General features: G+C 32.7%; 1 protein-coding gene across 1 annotated transcript in view; it reads right to left on the bottom strand.

The window, feature by feature from the left end:
* The window catches only part of LOC129229364 (syntaxin-like), a 282,349-nt gene that overhangs the window by 206,623 nt on the left and 54,759 nt on the right, over nucleotides 1-20,967 (bottom strand). Inside the window, exon 2 of the mRNA XM_054863657.1 lies at nucleotides 18,091-18,168. Coding sequence (XP_054719632.1) covers nucleotides 18,091-18,168 — 78 coding nt within the window. The remainder of the gene's footprint in view (nucleotides 1-18,090; nucleotides 18,169-20,967) is intronic.

Here is a 20,967-nt window from a genome sequence, read left to right as displayed (position 1 = left end):
TCCAGACGTAAACAGGCTTTGGTTCTATTTTGACGCCGATCGCTCTAAGAGGTGTTGATTTTTTTTTTTTTTTTTTTTTTTTTTTTTTGCGAATAAAAATAGCTTTATTAATGCAACAATAAGAAAGATAAATCGTAATAGATTGTCGTCTGCGTATTTCTCGTGATTTTAATTGTATGGAAATGGTCGGAAATATTTTCTCAATGATTTAAAAATTTTAACTGTTGCCATCTTATGTTTGTTAACAAATAAAATATTTGTAATTAATTCAAGCAAGGCTTTTAAAATAACTTTCAATTTTCGCTCTTTGCTTTGCTTTTGCAATAATTCAGACATCGGGATGGTCGTCAAGTTTTTGCATGTGTAATTTTGCTTTTGTTGGGAATATTGCTTCCTCGTCAAGCATGGGGAGGGATCAGAAAAAGGAAAAATATAGAAGAAAGTTTCGTGATGGCCACAACATACTAGTTTAAAATAAATATTAGTTTATTTCGTCTCCAAAGCTATGCATTCACTGTTACTTTCATATGCAGCAACAAATCATATTTTTTCTCTTTCAATAGTCATTCTCTTCAACTCAATTACACGACAGGGAAAATCATCAAAGGGAAGAACAATACAATGCATTTAAAACGATTAATTTTAATTTCGTGCTTTGGTTGTCATTGGCGAATGTTGTCACATAATTTTTGGATCCTACCTCGTATGATTACTTTTATACGTAAGAATATTTATACTAAATTCAAACCGTAAAACTCACTTGTAGTTTAAGAATTTAAAAAGCCCACCTGTTTTATGAGAGAAGTAATCAATTGAACATGGTTGTAAGTTCAGGTAACCAAACAGATCTCACTAAAGGTGACTATTATAGCCAGGGATCCAATTTCTAACAAAAGAAGTGCAGGATCCCTATAGTCTTCAGAACTTGTTTTAATGTTTAAGTGGCCTGAATTCGGTCAAAAATACCAAAATTCGAGTAAAACAAATAAGGAAGTATGGGAGCTCAGCTCCCATAACAATTAGGCGCTGATCAACAGAAAAATATATTTATATAACGAAATACAAAAAGGCGAATTGACTGAGTCATCAGATATTTTGAAAAAAAAAAAACTGCTGGGTTTTATTCAGAATGGCATAGGAATGATGTGAAAAAAAATTGGACTTCATAATCGAATTCAGTTTTGCGTTATTTTGGTTTTACTACAAAATTTCAAGGTGTACGAACGCTTTTGGGAGCCACTGAATTAGTCATTAATATAATCACCAAAGGCTCTTCTATCTAAAGGCTACACACAGAGTCTTACAAAAAGACGAATTGACTGGTTCATCAAAAGCGGTTTGATATTGCTATATTATTAAAAGTCAGTAAAATTTTATTTGTTGCTGATAAAGTGCACCATCATTGTAGCTATTAGGCATTAATCCACTAATATGATCAGATTTTCAGTGACTGAAATTATTAGAAATTTTTATTTTGCATGCATGAAATGGGCGATAAGGTCACTTTCAAAAAATCATAAAACATTTTATGGGAAAAAATACTGGATGCGGTGTCAATCCACTTGTTAAGCATTATATGGGGTTCAAGTGAGCCAATTTTTAGATTTTTAAAAAATGGGTTTTTTGAGTAAAATCACTTAAAAAATCGCTAATTTTTGAAAATTTTCAAAATTTCAAATTTTATTTCTGAGGCTGTATGCATCCAAGGATTCTAATAAAATATGTTATGAAACTATCATATAAGGGCTTTAGACTGCCATCTCCGTTTAGTAAAAAAAACTTTTTTTTCATAGAGAAAAAAAATCATGAAATCGGTAAAAATGCAGTTTTTTCGCGGCAAAAATGAATTTTTTTCTTTATCAAAAAATCTAACTAAACTTTCAAAAACGATGTCTAGAGGATATATGGGTCCTTATTTATTTTTAGAAAAAAGAATTATTCGAATAGGTTAAATACTTTTGAAATAGTGTCCATTTCAAATGGAGTGTTTTGCCGTTTTTTTCCAAAATGGCGGACTTTGTGCAGAATTTTAATAGGCTGTAACTGAAGAAAAAATTTTTTTCTTGCAAAATCCTTTTGGGATATTTCATATGTCCCTTAGTTGTAACTACTGTAATGTTTTCAAAAACTCGGTGATGGTCATGTGACAGACCCTGCCTGATCTGAAATGGAATGGATCTAAATCATAAACAGTTAACCAAAATTAATCTCTTTCTGAAAATGAAACTATTCCTGCTGTTTTTTCCTTCGCCCCCCAGTAAAACAACAATTTAAAGTTACATCGAATTTATATCAAAAAAAAAAAAAAATCCTTGTGCATTCCCTTTAATCCTTCCATTGTTTGTCTTTTTTCCCTTGACTAAATAAAAAAATAATAGAATACTTAGGGTTTCTTTCCCTCCCCTCCTTTTTTTGCTCAATTTTCAAATTTTCGGGAGAGAAATGAAAAGGGCGATATATCCGAATAAGTGATTTCAAGAGGCGCAATATAGGAAGGGGTAATTGCATTCAAAAGTATCAGTTACAGGCTTGTGGATTGCCACGTGATTTATGGAAGACTCGCATGTCCGAATTTTTCCACGTCGTATGGGACGCACTCCCTTTCTGACAAAGCATAAGTCTATTTTACTGCTGGCGAACGAAACCTATTATCTGCTGAATGATGGCAACACTAAATAAATATGAGACTATGCACCAGTAAAATTGATCGGCAAATGCAACTCCTATAGCCCGCAGCTGCAGAATGGAAACACATAAGACAGTTTAAAAAGCCTGCCTGAAACGTTAAGTGGGATCAATCGTGAATCGACTGGTGACGAGCAAATTTCTTGGGAGAGGATAAATGATGAGGAAGTGCAAGCTTTTCAAGAGCATTTCCTCTTCAAAGCAGCATTTCTCTCCCGCTTGACTGTGGGAACGCATGGGCGAGAGCAGTTGGGGCACAAATTGGCCCTTGACGAAATGGCCGGGGCACTGCTGCACAAGAGATGTTCTTTTTAATGTCTGGAATGATTATAGTTTTTGGTTATTAAATTTGAACCAATAAAAAGCCATTTGAAAACATAATATATAATGATGCCTTTTTTAACGGACATTTGCAGAAAAGTAGAAGCTTCTTCAATGACCGATAGCATAGCATTATGTGCTGTTCTTTGAATTAGTCTTAATATTTGGCAGGAAATTAACGTGAAGTAAATATATTTTTCTTAATTCCTTGTACATTACAGGCAGTCTAACTCTAACTGACTTGAGAAACTTCGAATAAGAAAGCTCATCTCACGCAAGAAAACGAAAAATAAATTAGATGTATCGATTGGTAAGTAAAATGATAGCGTGCGTGCAAGGAGTTTTTACCTAAAACATACATGTGTGAAATTTTCACTTAAATTTGCAATTAAAAAAAAATTGATTTTTCACTTTATTATAATTATAATATATTTATTTATTTATTTTGATGCACGTCTACGGCATAGCACAGTTCGAATAATATATGTTTCGTACTCTCCTATTAGAAGTTGAATCAAAAACGGCAGGGGCAGATGTCGATTATTCGCGTCTGTTAAAAAAACATTCCGTAGGATGCTATAAATTGGATTTCAAAACAGAAAGGTTTGGGAACAAATAATAATTAAGAGAAAAACTGTTACAAGTAAATTCATTTCTTAAGGTGAAAAACTATGAAGATTAACTTACATAAAACTATGCAGTTAAAATAAAATTTTACGTTTGAACAAGAAATTGGTTAATTAGAACAAAAATTTAGAGGCAACCATCATATTGATGGCAAGTTTGCGCTTTTACAAATACCATTGTGTTGGTGAAATAGTGATCTAACTTTTGTGGTGAAAGGTTGAAACAGATTTTAAGTTTTTCGCCAGAAATAAACCAGTATGTTGTGGCTATCACGAAACTTTCTTCTATATTTTTCTTTTTTTTCTTATCTCTCCTCATGCTTGACGAGGAAGCAATATTCCCAACAAAAACAAAATTACACATGCAAAAACTTGACGACCATCCCAATGTCTGAATTATTGCAAAAGCAAAGCAAAGAGCGAAAATTGAAAGTTATTTTAAAAGCCTTGCTTGAGTTAATTACAAATATTTTATTTGTTAACAAACATAAAATGGCAACAGTTAAAAATTTTAAATCATTGAGATAATATTTCCGATCATTTCCATACAATTAAAATCACGAGAAATACGCAGACGACAATCTATTACGATTTGTCTTTCTTATTGTTGCATTAATAAAGCTATTTTTTTCGCAAAAAAAAAAAAAAAAAATCAACACCTCTTGGAGCGATTGGCGTCAAAATTGAACCAAAACCTGTTTACATATGGATTCACATATATTCCAAATTTCAACCAGAACGTAGCATTACTTCTTGAGATAGGGCACTCACAATGGAAAAAAAGGGCGATTGATTGCGCTACCCCCTTTTTAGCTGTTGACACCAAAATGAAATCAGCTCTTATACCCTCTAAGGGCTACTTGCCGATAAATTTTTTTCTTTCATTCCGCTCATTATTTCTTGAGATACAGCAGTCACAATTAACGACAAAAAACGTTCCATAGCTCAACCCCCGTTTGAGTTATTGACACCAAAATTGAATCAGCACCCTTTCTTGTTAATAGCAACATATGGACCAAATTTTGTTTAATTCCGCCAGTTACTTCCTGAGGAATAGCAAGCACGCGTAATTCAAAAAACGTCTTATTGCTCCACCCCCCCCCCTTGGAGGAATTCGCGCCAAAAACCAATGGGCACAAGTTCACATAGGGGCACATATGTGTACCAAATTTTGTTCAATTTCATGCGGTAGTTTTCGCTGTAGAGCGGCCACAAAAAACTGGTTACACATAAACGTGACACACACACACATTTTGCAAAAATGGTTAAAATGGACTCAGCACACCTCAAAACGTTCGAATCCGTCAAAATTCGAAATTCGAAAATTTGCACGAATCCAATACTTTCTTCTATATGTTAGATATAGAAGAAAGTAAAAATATTCCAAAAACTATTTACGGAGGATACCGAATTCGCAACTTTTGACTGCAAGCCATGCACGCTAACCAATAGCCAACGGTTTAGTCTAGTTATACGAAAGAACATTACTTATTACTTTCTTCTATATCTAATATATAGAAGAAAATATTGGATTCGTGCAAATTTTCGAATTTCGAATTTTGACGGATTCGAACGTTTTGAGGTGTGCTGAGTCCATTTCGACCATTTTTGGAAAATGTCTGTCTGTCTGTGTGTGTGTATGTGTGTGTGCATGTGTGTGTGTGTGTCACGTCTGTGTGTGACCAGTTTCTTGTGGTCGCTCTACAACAAAAACTACCGCATGAAATCGAACGAAATTTAGTACACATATGTGCCTCTATGTGAACTTGTGCCCATTGGTTTTTGGCGCGAATTCCTCGAAGGGGGGTGGAGCAATGGGACGTTTTTCGAGTTACGCGTGCTTGCTATTCCTCAGGAAGTAACTGGCGGAATCAAACAAAATTTGGTCCATATGTTGGTATTAACAGGAACAGGTGCTGATTCAATTTTGGTGTCAATAACTCAAACGGGGGTTGAGCTATAGAACGTTTTTTGTCGTCAATTGTGACTGCTGTATCTCAAGAAATAATGAACGGAATGAAAGAAAAATTTATCGGCAAGTAGCCATTAGTGGGTATAAGAACTGATTTTATTTTTGTGTCAACAGCTAAAAAGGGGTAGCGCAATCACCCGTTCTTTTTTTCCATTTTGAGTGCCCTATCTCAAGAAGTAATGCTACGTTCTGGTTGAAATTTCGAATATATGTGAATCCATATGTAAACAGGCTTTGGTTCAATTTTGACGCCGATCGCTCCAAGAGGTGTTGATTTTTTTTTTTTTTTTGCGAATAAAAATAAATAAAAATATTTTTATTAATGCAACATTAAGAAAGATAAATCGTAATAGATTGTCGTCTGCGTATTTCTCGTGATTTTAATTGTATGGAAATGATTGGAAATATTATCTCAATGATTTAAAATTTTTAACTGTTGCCATCTTATGTTTGTTAACAAATAAAATATTTGTAATTAATTCAAGCAAGGCTTTTAAAATAACTTTCAATTTTCGCTCTTTGCTTTGCTTTTGCAATAATTCAGACATTGGGATAGTCGTCAAGTTTTTGCATGTGTAATTTTGTTTTTGTTGGGAATATTGCTTCCTCGTCAAGCATGGGGAGGGATCAGAAAAAAAAAAGAAAGAAAAATATAGAAAAAAGTTTCGTGATGGCCACAACATACTAGTTTATCCATGGTTTTAGTTAGCAATAAACTAAACCACGCTAATAGATTTGCTATAATAATGTTTTATTTGTATTAAGTAGTTAACATAGTAGTTTCCTCTTAAGTAGTTAGTATTAGATTTTATGTAAATCGCCATAAACATTATAACATAAAATGTAAGCACTAAAATACTGAATAAAAAATACTAAATAAATCACTGAATCTCGTATCCACGGTAGGTAAAGTTTCCACAACCTATCCTTAATTTCACATTAGGTGTAGCTAGTGATGTGGATCGGGTAAATCCCCAACGGTAGGTAAATATTGTTTGGGTATTTACCCAAGGCATTTGTTCACAAACAGGGCAATTTAGCAAAATTCCTTAACTAATTGCATAGAAACTCGTGATAAAACGGTTGAAATATCATTTCACCATTTCTTTGAAATTCTTCCTCCATTCATTATTTACTTCAACAACAAAGCGCTTCCTAAATTCAAAAAAAAAAAAAAAAAAAGAATCAAACGTCATAATGTGTTAAGCGTGTTAATGGTCAAAGCAAAGCAAACAGTTTACCTTTTACTGTTTCTGTCAAAATTCAACGCACAGCGAATAAACGTCGATATATAAAACAGTTTCCTACAAGAGGCACAGAATGAGCGAGAAACAAAAAGGGAAAAAAAGAGACAAAAAGGACATTAAAGTTGCTATAATAAAATCCAAACTAAATTTAGAAATACTAAGAAAAAATTTACGGCTGCAAACCTCATAAAATGGAGAAATAAAATAGGAGTTCGCTGAAATGATTATCCACGAAAAGGAACGCGCCTGAAAAACTTGTTTTGTTTTTTGACCCAAAAAATTAGTTTGTTCTTTTAAATATCGTCCAGTTGTTTTTCTTAAATTAAATCTCGGAGAAAAATGCAATTTGTAAATTAAAGGGGTAAAAGATTAGAATCATGGAAGAGTTTAGAAATTGTTGGTATTTTTTTTTTTTTTTTAATTTCATGATGCACGGGGAGCACCTGCAATCATGCACACATTTATTCTATTGTTCTTGAGGCAAACCAAAGAAATTTTTGAGATGAAGTTGGGGCGGGGATGAAACTATTAAGCTGTTTATCCGACAAAAACTACACCGGTTGTTTGGGATCATTTCTAGAACAAAAAAGAAAAAAGTTCCCAAGCGAAAAACGGAACTTGCACAAATTCGCCACTATAAAAAGGGACCTTTCACGAAATTTCTAAAATCGTAAAAACAGACACTCCGTAAAACTTGCAACCATCAAAACGGAGCCTTCAAAAAATGATGTCTTTACACATGATCATTAAAAAAAATGGTCTTCACAAAATTATCTCAGAAATATGTTCTCAGAAAAACAATTTAATCAAAAGCAAAAATTCCATTATTATATCATTTTCATTTGCAGCAATCGTTAATCTCCTTCTGCCTTATCTTTGAAAGAAATCTTGAATTTTACATTAGTTATTTTAATCTACAAGTAGGCGGAAAGCCAAGCTTTTACGCTTTAAACCAGTGGCGGATCCAGCCGATTGTTTTGGGAGGGGCCATCCGAAATTTTTGAACTAACTCCCCAGGGTCGAATTGAGTTTCATGCCGCCCCTAGGCAAATTTGAAATCTGCCGCCCCCTCCCCCCTAAAAGAAGCAAAATATCCTTGACTCAAAAAAACGTAAAAAAGTGTTCCCCAGGTTTAAACTGTCAAACTTATCAAGAAATGATCGCGTTTCACATTCTGAGGCGCCCCGATGAAATCATCACAGTGATCTCCCAAAAAATTTTTTATTCGGCAAATTTTGTTGACGATTTGGCAAATACCATGATTGAAAAACATTTGACTTTCATAAGATGTGTGAAAGTAATCACTATTAAATGACAAGAAAAGATTGTCTCTGTGGAAAATGAAAGAATGCTAATATTTTACTTTCAAGAATAACAATTTAATTCAAATGTGTATTATAATAGTAAATTTGCCGCCCCTGAGAAGTTTGCCGCCCTAGGTAACTGTCTACTCTGCCTATTGGGAAATTGGACACTGATAACTCCCCAGAAATTTTATTAAAATGAAGTTTTAAAAACTCAATTTTCGGGGTAACGAGCATTAGGTGAGGGGGTGGATTTAGGAATCTCCCTCGTAAACTGTTTCAAAATTTAAATTTCCGAGTAATTTTTGAAAATTAGGAAACTAAAAACGCATTTTGTCTATTTTTGATGATGTACGGAGAAAGGTCAGGTTTCGAGCGCTGGTCCCAAAATACTTTTTGAAAATAAAGCTAAGAAACCAAAATATTCTGTCATTATGCATTGAGAAGTTAGAAGAGGAGGGATGCTTTTCTCTAGCTCTTCAGCTGTCCAGCCTAAAAATGCACCTTTAGGTAATGTTTGCTTACATTAAAGGAAATGTGAAGGTGCTTAGAATCCTTCCTTCCTGGAAATATTTTGCCTTTGAGGCTCTAAAAAGTCGATTTTTAACTATACTTATACATATTTTAGAAAGGGAGAGAAGATTCGTACAAGAAAATTCCTACAATCACAAGGCTTTGGGAGGTGCCATGGCCCCCATGGCCCCCCTCTAGATCCGCCCCTGTTTAAACATACCATATTTTTTGAAATATTATTTACATAACATTTCTCATTGAAATTTTCATCAAAAGATAGCTTTAAGCAAATAAAAAGTATGGTTTTGCCGAATTTCAAAATTTTTTTCTAACTTCATTAGAAAAGTACTTTACATAAAGTCATGCAAGTTGCGACACAAAAGACAGACACGCACAAATCAAAAGATATTTTTTTTCTTTCAATTTTAACAGGAATATGAACGCCCCCCCCCCCGTCATATTTTCGTACATTTATACTACTTCTTATACCACAGAAAAAGATACTAACTTTCAAATGGTGGAATTACTGACTACGACCGTTGAGATAGCAAATCGTTCTACCATCGATTAATCCGATTCCGAGGATTTTTTTAGTTACATTCCAAACGATTAATTTTCTTAAGTAAAGAACCAGAAGAAATTATCGAAGAGATCTCTTTGGTGGAAGTTATTAAAATCATTAGAGAAAGGAAGAACGGAATTATTCTAAAAGAGAAAAAATAACTTAGTGGGCAGATAATTTTTAAGTGGTATTTAACTTTACTTTCAGGATGAAAAAAAAAAAACGAAAAGAAAAAAAAAGAGAGGGAACTGAAAAATATATATGTAATAGTTACAGTAGATTCAGTTTCGAACAGTTAAATCAAATAGGGGGACCCGGTGTAAAATGGGTAGCCGGAGTAAAATGGGTATAGTTGCATTTTTCTTGATTTTATTCTACTCGACAACATTTTTTGAAAATAAAAAAATATGATGAAAACGTTTACATATCTGGCAACATTTTGACTTGAGGAAAAAAAATCTCGCAACTTATTTACCAGACTTAGCAACAGTTTTATTTATCAGAACACAAAACAATGCGTTTATATAGAGTGATAAACTTCTTTCTAAAAAAATTTACAGGAAGATTTTCGGAAGTTTTTTATTTGGATTTGATAGAAAAAGAATTTTTCTAACAGAAAACTCAAAAAATAAGTAACTTTTAATATTTACAAAAATTTTATAGCACTTTTAATTGTACGGGGTAAAATGGGTATAGCCAACATTTTCGAGTTAAAGACATTGAATGCATGAAGATTAAAAAACTTAAATTATCTTTGCAAGATAAATGTTAGATATTATTCATCTTTTAAACTAAAAGTATGTTTTTAAAAAGTTTTATAAATAATTACTCTGTATTTATTTCTTTTATTTTAATTACTATAACTTACGCCAATTAGTACTGAAAAGGTATTACATTTTTCGATTATTATCGATATAGTTCATGATTACTGTAGGTTAGTAATTTACTGTAAGTTTATTATGTATATGGTTCATTGCTACATATTAGAAAACATAATAAGTATTGATAGCTAATATGCTGTCTTTTTAATTTCCTTTTAAAACCACCAACCCCATTCCCAGAACATAGTCTAAGTATAACCTCACATACAATCACAACAGAATCCGTATGCCTCATAGCAAAGTTGTACTGAATAACTAAATCCTCCTACTATATCTCTTGGTTCACAGCCATTTCTTAGCACTGGTAAGGAAATGAAAAATTTACAAGAAAAAAAAAAAAAAAAAGAAAAGAAGAGTCTAAACAAAAGTGGGAGATGTCGTAATTACAGAGCAGGTGGCTGCAAGATTGTACACAAACAGGCAAGAGACAACCAAAAGCAGAAAAAATAAATAAATACACACAAATTAAATAAATTTAAAAAAAAGACATTAACAATAATTGATAAAATAACTAATGAAGTAGGAGTGAAAATTAGTGGTTCTCCTAGTTGTTCATCCCAGCAATTGGAGACAGGGCTGTTGTTAAATTTGTGGAATTCATAGGTCACTGATATCTCAGCTGAAGGTGAATATACTGAGAAGTTTGCTACAAAATCATCTGTCAAATTATCTTATGTGCTTTCCAAGAAAGATGACATTGATGTTGTGCAGGCATCACAAAGTTGTAAAAATACTACCTCAGCCAAACCGCAAGTCTTTGCCAATGCGCCTTTTGTTCATAAATTTGGTTCTGTAAACATTTTTTGTAGCTGTTTTGGGTTAAAGTTTTTACCCTACAATGCAATTATACTCAATTTAAAAAAAAAATTCTCCATTAGTTAGTGTAGTTCAACTTTAAACAGTATATACCCATTTTACCCCGAAGCCATTTTACCCCGAAGCACGGGGTAAAATGGGTATACACAGGGGCAAAATAGGTATACCCCTTTACATTAAATTTAAAGTAAAAAGTTAACACAAACAATGTCCAAATTAAACCTAAGATACACAATGTATAGAATATTGAACAAAAACACAATTTTATTTCATGATATTTCTGCTATGGGTCACTGAAATCAAAAATGCTGTTTTTTATACCCATTTTCCCCCGAGTGACCCTACTGAGATGTTACAGGAATACTATTTATCTCATTTTAAATGAATATAACAGGTGACTGACAAAAATGGTCACAACATTCGACTAATCATATTTATCAACATTTTGAATTTTTGTGACACAACATAGCACCATTTAAAACTGTATTTTTACCGAAACACTTTCAATATAATTTATACATATCAATCCATTCAAAGGGCACAAGAGTGATTCAAGCAAAACGTTATGAAAACTGGACATCTTATATTTTTAAACAATGTACAAAGCAACGTAAAGTCATCTTCAAAGCAAAAGTAAATATAATCTAAATTTTTTCCAGAAATTTTGTGTTTTGTTAAAATTTCTTTTTTAGTGCGTTTTGGGAATGAATATTTATTTTTATGAAAAAACAAATAATTTTGTAAAAGCTCTCCCCCCCCCCTCCTTTTTTATTATTATTATTGTTATTATCATTTTTTTTTTTTTTTTTTTGGAGAAAGAGAGTGAGAGTTGGTGCCACAACTACTATTGTAGAAAATAAAATCCAGAATCAGACTAAATATTGAAATAATATAAATTTAACTACGATTATAGTGACATAAATACTAACTTTAGGCACTGAAAAAGGTTTCTATTTTACGTTAGTAACATACGTGATGACATAAAATGTAAGAAAATGACTTAGAACCGACCGAACAAGATATGGCAGACGATACTGAAAATTATAAAGATAATTTAGATAGAAATAGACCCTATTTAGTAGTTCAGGAGTAATACACAAAGAGGGTTCGAATCCCGAAAAAAAAAAAAAAGCATATATATACATATGGGCAGTTCTCAAAAGGTGGGAGCAAACACAGATCTCTGAAGCTTCAACACCAAATAACTTTCATTTTAATTAACTCAAAATTTTTTGAGTTAAACTATAATACTGTATAGAGACAAGAATTGACATAAATTATGGAAAAAATGCTCTTCAAATGCCCTTAAAAAATATTTTCTTTGCTAAAAGGCACAATTTTGGACATACCAAAACGTTAACTGAGCAAATGTACCATTAAAAAAACATTTTTTTAATTATTTCCATACGTTTCAAAAAAAAATTAAAGGTATGAATCTTGCACTGAATAACTTTTTGTTAATATTTTACACAAATAACAAAAGTAAAAATAGATTATTTACTTTGTAAGCGATTTTAAAAAAACGTAAGTTTGAAATTTGATGTATGTCCAAAAGTTACGATCTTTACAATGCTATTATTTGAGAACTAAGTATATGATGTTTTCGTTTTAAAGGTATTTATCGATCCTCAGAATCAATTTTTAATTGTTTAAAAGTGTTTTTATAAGCTTTTATGCAGTATCTTAGAAGAAAAAAGATTTTTCTTAAACATACATGTGAGTTGTCCAAATGGCGTTACGATCTTGACGCCGATAATTCTGTCCGTTTATTCATAATTTTTGATGATCCACTGTCTTCTAACCTCAATAAAAAAGGTTATTTAATGTTATCTTCTTTAATCCATTGGTATTTTGCGTAATTAATGAGTTACAAATTAAACAATACATAAATTACAGTAGAAACATGGCTGGTTATGTTCGTAACGAAAGCCATTTTGCGCTAAAATCGCCAAGCAAACCTCCGTTGGCGACAACACAGTATACGATAAGCTAAAGGTTACCAGAGAGGACTTCCAGTTTGACAAATGTAGTTTATCGTCAGCTGCACCAGTTTTGGCGACTTTATCACCTGCGCTAGCAATTTTTTTATTTTTAATTTTTTAGAGTTAAAAAAATCGTCTGCAGTTGATTTGTAAACAAATATCAGTTGGTAATTTTCATTCTATCTTGAGATTTGAGAGATAGTAAGCCTTTTGAATTAACAACATGTTTTGAAAAAGTGCTTTAAGGAATTTAATTAAGTTCTTTTATGGAATTTGTTGTATATGCTTTTTGAAGTCATTATTGATTTTTAATACCTATTTCCAAAAGGATTTATTGCAAAGTTTAATGCTCACACGAGATTATGTCTCCTAGAAGTAGAACAAAAAGTGAGGTTCTGGTAGAAGTACATTCTAAGTTTGGAAAATATCTGCAGAAATGAAAGTTAATAATCCAAAGAAATACAAATGTTATTTAATAAAAGAAGCTACGAGTTTGTATAGTTATTTCCATGAAGCTTTTTTTTTTACCTTTCATCAACTTCTTTAAAATCATTCCAAAACTTTATTATATGTAAAGAGCAGTATGTATAGCCATTCAAGTACTTCATTAATATCCTCTTTATTATTAAATTTAAAAATTCAAAAAGTAATAAATAAAATTTTCATTGGAAAAGTTAAAAATCAGATTTACAATTGTCAAAAATGGTGAAACTTACATTATGATGACGTTACCTACAGGATAACAATGTCCAAAATCTGTTACCTACAGACTGCTGATTTGATTTGCTAATTAACAATTTTTACAAATACCTGCTGTCTTTTCATGTTCATATATTGTGTTCTAGGTATGCATGCTGTACAATAAAAGCAAAATTGATGTCAAATTTAAAAATTTTTGAAATTGCTCAAAGTTAACTTTTTTGTTCCCACCTTTTGAGAACTGCCCATATGTAATTGATCAGTAAATTCTTTCATCGGGGCACTTCCGGCTTATATAGCACGTTTAGCCAACCAATGAAATTCACTTACTTGATTATAAATTTTATTTTTTTCGTCAGAAAATTCGTGACACGGAATGTTTACGCCTATTAATTACAATGATTTTAATTTCGGGATTAAAAAAAATCCGAAGAGATCTAAATTTAAATTTTGAGCCATAAAATTGCTCTTTTCAACACGTTGACGAAATTTTACAATTTATTATTATTATTATTACTAGCAAAAATACCCGGCGCTGCCTGGGTTAGCAATAATTATCAGAAACAATCGTTTTCTAGTACCTGATCAATGTTCTCAAAAATAGCTAAAATCGCAAATTGTTTCAAACATATTTTTCCAATATTTTAACTACTTTCTAGGAATAAAATATTCCTCACTCATCTAAAAAAATTAGATGCGTAAAAAAAAAGAAAGAAAAAAAAAACGAACAAATAAAATAGCAGCACCTTTTAAACAAAGCAGCTAATACACTTTTTTCCATTAAAAAAAAATTCTTAAACAGCTTTCAAAACGAAAAAATAAAAATAAAAATTAATAAGCTCATTAAAATAATACATCATATCAAAAAAAAAATCGTTTCTTTTTCCCCTGTTGCTAAAAATAATTTTTTTAATGAATTAATGCACTTATCAAGATAAATAAAAACAATTAAATGTCAACGTAAAGAAATACTTTTCTTTGTCCAAAAAAAAAAAAAAAAAATCGTCTGCGCATATCTTTATGTAGAAACATAAATGACTTCCAGTTTATTCACCGAAAACTGAATACCTAAATAAAAACTTTAGCGTTAAAATAAAAACAAATCACATCAACAATAATTATTTCACAGTTAAAACCATAGCGTCGGAGTCGGAGTCAATCTAATTTTGGGATAAAGGAGTCGGAGTCGAATATCCAAGAATCGGAGTCAGTCATTTGTCCGTGTATAAATTTTTGCCAAAGCTAGAGTCATAGTCGAAGTCGGGGAGTCGGAGTTCGATTAATTGTCGGGCACAGGAGTCGGATTCGGATTCAGGTGCCCCTAAATTCTCGGAGTCTGGAGTTCGGCGTCAAGAGCTATTTCCAACAAAATTTGTTTGAAGTAAATCCGCCTTCAAGTACGGAATCTACATTGACTTTCAGTTTCCCCGTAGGCGCTAATGTTAAGGGATTTGAACTGTTCAAAATTGAACAGAAAATTGTTCAAACCAAAAAGATATTTTACATACAAGTTTTTCATCAAACGCTTTTTCCTACAAAGTTTGTTTGAAGCAAATTCGCCTCACAGTTCGGAATTGCCTTGAATTTCCCCGTAGGAGCTAATGTTAAGTTTTTTTGAACTGTTCAAAATTGAGCAAAAAATAGTTCAAATCAAAAAGTGAAATATGGGAATGAGGTGTCCTCGCCGAGATCTTTCGAACAAAAAAAAGTTTGTTCGAATCGGACAATTCATTCAAAAGTTATTAGGGGGGGGGGACAGACAGACAGACCGACAGACATTTTTCCCCATCTCAATACCCTACTTTCCAATTTTTAATTTTTCAATATTTATTTAATTATTTTATTTATTTTTGACTTTTTTTTGTTTTTCACGATATTTTTAAGATGCATTATGCCTTCTTTCATGCTTTTTTCTTCTTTTTCTGACTTTTACTGGGAAAGTAGGCTAAAAAGAGCAAAATAGTATTCATTTAGAAACGAAAACACGAAATTTAAGCGTAAACAAATTTGAAGAATTTCCGAATTATGAAATTAAACTTCACATGTTAAAAAAGATTTATCAGTTAATATTTATTTTTTTTTTAACATTGAGTCTTAGCTTCTCTGTATGTCTATTGAAGAACGAACTGTTTAAAAAAATGTAGCCGCGCGCCCGTGATCCCCTTAAACTTGCTTTAGTTATTTTGGAAAATCTCAATTATTGTGGGTTCTAGGTGCGATTTAAAATATTACCGAATTTGCGGGAATCGTTTTGGGATACCTTGGATAATGCTCCCCCTCCTTACTTTGTAAAATGGTATGTTACTGATTTTTGTTAAAGAGATATTGTCGCCATATGCTAAAATACTTTTGGTCACCATAAAATGGCGCTAAACAATTTCATCCGTAAGGTTTCCAATATAAGTAGTAAAATTTGGCGATGGTTTGAATTTGTGCACGAAGTCACATTAATGGAAGTTTTTGGGCTGTTTATGGATTTGCCTAATTTAGTTACTGGATTATTTTACAGTAAAAAAAGTTTTTAAAGATTCTTTGATTGACGGTATTTTGTTTACATGGTGAAAGCTGACAAACATTATTACGTAGTCTTTGACTTCAAAAACCGTGACAGTTGAAAAAACTGCCAAATGCATCCGCTACTGAAATCTTTCTGCATAAATTTTGGCGAGGTTTCTGCTGTCAGATTGGATAATGATTAAAAAATCCAATCAGCGCAAATAATAAAAAACCCCATTAATTACACTAAAATTCCGTTTAAATGGAAAATAATCTACGAAATCTATACTTATTATTAGCCAATCTTGGGGAAAAAACGTTACTTTAAGATTTGACTAAAAGCCTCAAACAGTCAGACGAAACACAAAAACATTCAACAATTCTAACTATGAACTGGGAGTTGAGATGATACACTAAATAATGAATTGGGTTGAGGAAAGCCTTCGAACAGGGAACAAAAAAAGCCCATAACTCGTTTTTCATACAACTTAGAACTTTCTAACAGATGCCATCTTCAGCAGAAAAATAAGCGCTTTCGATGGACACATAATTTTAATATGTGCACGTATTTTTTAACCGTCATATTGGGGCATTTATGCGAAAATTTGGACAAATTAGAATAGAAAAGGAACTATCAATCGGATTTTTATCGAACTCGTCTACAAACCTCCCCAGTACCAAAAAGAACAAACGGTGAAAGTTTCAGCCAAATCTGCCAGGTAGTTTCTGAGATCTTAGGGAACAAATTTACCAAAGTCCATTTATATATATATAGATTATTATTATTTAAGCGCAATTGTTAAACATGCGTCACTTGACGCAACTTTTGTTTTTGAGGTAGACCATGCAACACCGGGCAATGCAGCTGGTAGGCAATAAATCAAAATTGCGGATGCAACTAAGTTCAAGTATTTTCTATATTTTTCTGGGCGTTCCTCTGCACTCAAATTCCACGTCAAGAAAGCTATTCAAAACTGAAAGAGAGGTTTAGCAACAGGAACAAGATTACATTTTCAACCCTTACCACAGGGTGTTAATTTTTGAGTTTGAGGGGGGATAGCATAATATAAATCCCGCAACAGATCTATTTTGCCGAAACAAATTGATTCTGAAGCTACTATATACTAGCAAAAATAAAAGTTTTATAGAGTAAGAGCAAAAACTCTCCTGGTTAAGAAATCGCTGTTGGGTGCACTGTTCATCGAAATGGCATTATTCACACAGGAGATTGGAGAGAAAGTGTACTGTGTGTTTTGGAAAACGTCAAAACATCCTCAGGTATCGTCATTCAACAACATTTTCGTGCGAAATTTGAAGAACCATGGCGTAGTCACACTATAAAACGGTGGGCGAAGCAGTTGCAATGTCTAGTCTACTCTATCGGTAGATTGGTCGTGCTGGGGCAAAGAACATGCCATTGCAGTGTTGCCACCGAAATCCCCAGACCAAACCCTCTTACGCGGTTTTTTTTTTTTCCTGTGAGACTTCGTTAAGGAATAAGTGTTTGTGTCTCCATTTCTCATTTCGCTAGGATTTACCGGTAAAATGTGGAGACATAGAGGCACCGCACTGAAGCAGCTAATAACTAAAGTGCTTGAATTATTAATGATGCATACTCTATACTGAGTGTATCAGGAACTAGAATACAGCATAGATATTTCATCTCTGACGGGAATGTCAACACACTGAGAACATCTTGGATAACTATGGTTCTTTTAGTTCTAGTTCTGTGTCAGAAACTAGAATACTGCATAGATATTTCATCTGACGGGAGGGACACACTTAGAACATCTATTAGACATTTGGATAACAATGCTTCTTTTATTCCCATTTAATGTGAAACACCCTACTCTGTAGAGATCAGTACTTCAACATTTACTACGCGTTCAATAACCTGTAAAAAGTTCCCTGCATTCGTCAATTGGTACAACTCGAAGGATTTCAAATGAAATTAGGGACGGGATGAAAAAGCAAACATCTGCTCACCTCTGCGAAGAATTCCTCCATAAACCCGCTCCCACGGGTGTCTTCCACACTAACGGCAACGTCATCATCACCTTGAACCTGCAAGCAATAAAAACATCACTTTTATTAGCGAAACATCCAATGGAAGATAATAGAGAATAACCAATGTAATTTTACAATTGAGTTATATTGCTCAAAAAGAAAAAAAAAACATAATTTAACCAGACTCAAAATCTAAAACTATCCAATATTTTGGTTTGAGTACACATTGGAAGAAAAAAAAAAGTGGGGGAGAGAAGGATAAATTATTGAAACATTGAAACTTTTTGGCTAATAATAACTCACTTATCACAATGAAGATTTGCATTTGGTTGACTTCAGTTGTACTATCTAATTAACTGACATAAAAATCTAAATTCGAAATCTGCGATAAGTATAAGTAAACATTTTTTTTACATAACTAATTTGATAGGAAAATTATAGAAAGGGAAAATAATCATTGCTTAAACAAATGGGAGCGTGTAAGAGTCATACTTAAAAAAAAATCATATTCATTTATTTAATACTGTATCACCCCGCAGCATCAGCCGACAGACGTGCAGGAAATAAAATAAGGTTGACCAGCAAGCCGGGAAATTCAAATTTTTCCACATGCCGGTAATTTGGAGTACATTATGCAAAATAAATAACTAAATAAACAAGAAGTTCAGTCCAGAAGTAAACGAACCTGCTTTCCCGTATACCAATATCGGGTCAATTAATGACGAAAAATGGACCTACGGTCTAAAAATCAATTTTTCGGAAACGTCCCTTGCTGTTGCAAAACCTAAATGCATCCTGTAGTTCTAATGCAGATTTTTTTTTCTTTTTAAAGTAAAATTCTAATACAAATTTCTAATTTTTTGTGTCGCTTCCGGCGAAAAAAAAAATCACAATTAATCTTTTTTATTATTGTACGGTTAAATTGATAAGTTTGTTTTCGGTAAAGCGTTCGGCTATAAACTAGCTGAATTTCCAACCCGCCCAGGCTGTCCGCCATAATAGGTGATATTGATTAATATTACGCATTACATGTATTCATGACATACAATTGATAACACGTAAGGCAATAAAGTAAATGCAATGCTCCTTGGCGTTTGAACCCCTTTATGGCTACAGATATTATTCAGATAAGTTGACTATTAATCGAAGGGTGTTCTTTCGTTTGACTCCGTTCAGATAACTAAGGAAAATGTAAGCATAAAAAAAGTATTAGATTTAAAAATTCAGACCTCAAGAGAATCTTTTTTGTGCAGAAAAACATTTTCATTGTATGTTGAAATGTAGATTTTTGTAATAGCAGTGTTTGATCTTTTGTATAAATAAAAAAGTCCTACGCCAAATTAAAATTACGAGTTTTATCCAGTAAACATTTAACTATTTATTCGAATACGATGTAAAACATTAAAATTACTATCAACTTCATAAGTAAGAAATACTATTCTACTCCTCTGCTCTCGGCGAAAAAAATAATGCATTTTCTCTACGTTCGAAACATTACACTTAAAAAGGGAATCAGTTCAACTGGTTTTGGTTTTGAATTTCAAACGTTCGATTAAAAGAAAAACATGTGCTGGTATTCAAGCAGTAACGGTTAAAACAGCCTGCTACGGCAATCTAATTTATTGTTTCTCCAGAATGTTTGTTTTCATCGCTACACGAGATCTTCCTCTTCCTTAATCAAAATCAATGTTTTACGAATAATTTTAAAGCGTATTATGCTGGCTGATGACAAAACATAGACGCGTGGTCTTTTTTTTTTTTTTTTTTTTTTTTGCAAAAAGCTTTTTTGCTCTTTGTTATTACACATTGCTTCAATGAATAGTATTCGAAAACGAAAGTACAACTGCTAGGTTGGTTGGAGTGTCGTGCTGTTAATCAGAATGGTGCCAGTTCAAATCCGTGCCAATAAATATCTCTTTGATGTTTCTTTTTTTTTCCCCGTCAGATGCTCACATAGGCAGGACTGTATTTGCCACAACCCGTTTTTTCACATGCACAATTACTGTTTTTCACGAGTCACTCAGTCACACTTTTAATGATATTTATGTTTGTATTGAAAATACGCACAACTAAATGGTGAGCGATGATCACATTATCACAATGTTAGATTTAACGAGGTTTTGTTGCTGATGTCTTCACATTACATGCGTTCTTTTTTGCATTTACTTTTTCCCGTTTACTTTAATTCGTTAACTTTTTTTTTATATTCTTCTTCATAATGTTCTTTCTTTGAAATTTTTAAAGAGCGAAATGCCACATAAAACAATTTGAAGCACAGTACGGAGTTCCGCACGGGTCGACTAGTCTTTATGTTAAAACATAAAGGACTCCGAAAACTGAATGCATAAATTAAAACTTTAGAGTGAAAATAAAAACAAATTATATAACAATAATTATTTCCGAGTAAAAACCATCTTGTGGAGTCGGTCGGGATTTGAAGATTTTTAATTCTAAGACTCCGAGTCGCAACACTGACAATGTTTGCGGAGTCGCACTTATTTTGGGATAAAGGAGTCGCAGTCTCAGACTTTAAATTTCAAAGAGTGGAAATCAGTCATTTCCCCTCCGTGTCTAAATTTTCCCCAAAGCTACGGTATCAGAGTCGAAGTAGTGGAGTTGTCCGACTAATTTTCGGGTTCAGGAGTCGAAGTCCGGAATATGTCATCAAGAGCTATTTCAAACAAAATTTGTTTGAAGTAAATCCGCCTTTAAGTTAGGGATCTACACTGACTTCTAGTTTCGCCGTAGGCACTAATGTTAAATAATTTGAACTGTTCAAAATTGAACGGAAAATTGTTCAAATCAAAAAGATATTATCTATACATACTCTTCTTCAAAAACTTTTCCTACAAAGTT

The sequence above is a fragment of the Uloborus diversus genome, chromosome 1 (genome assembly GCF_026930045.1).
Source record: "Uloborus diversus isolate 005 chromosome 1, Udiv.v.3.1, whole genome shotgun sequence".
NCBI lineage: Eukaryota > Metazoa > Arthropoda > Arachnida > Araneae > Uloboridae > Uloborus > Uloborus diversus.
This window is presented reverse-complemented; position numbering and strand designations above follow the sequence as displayed.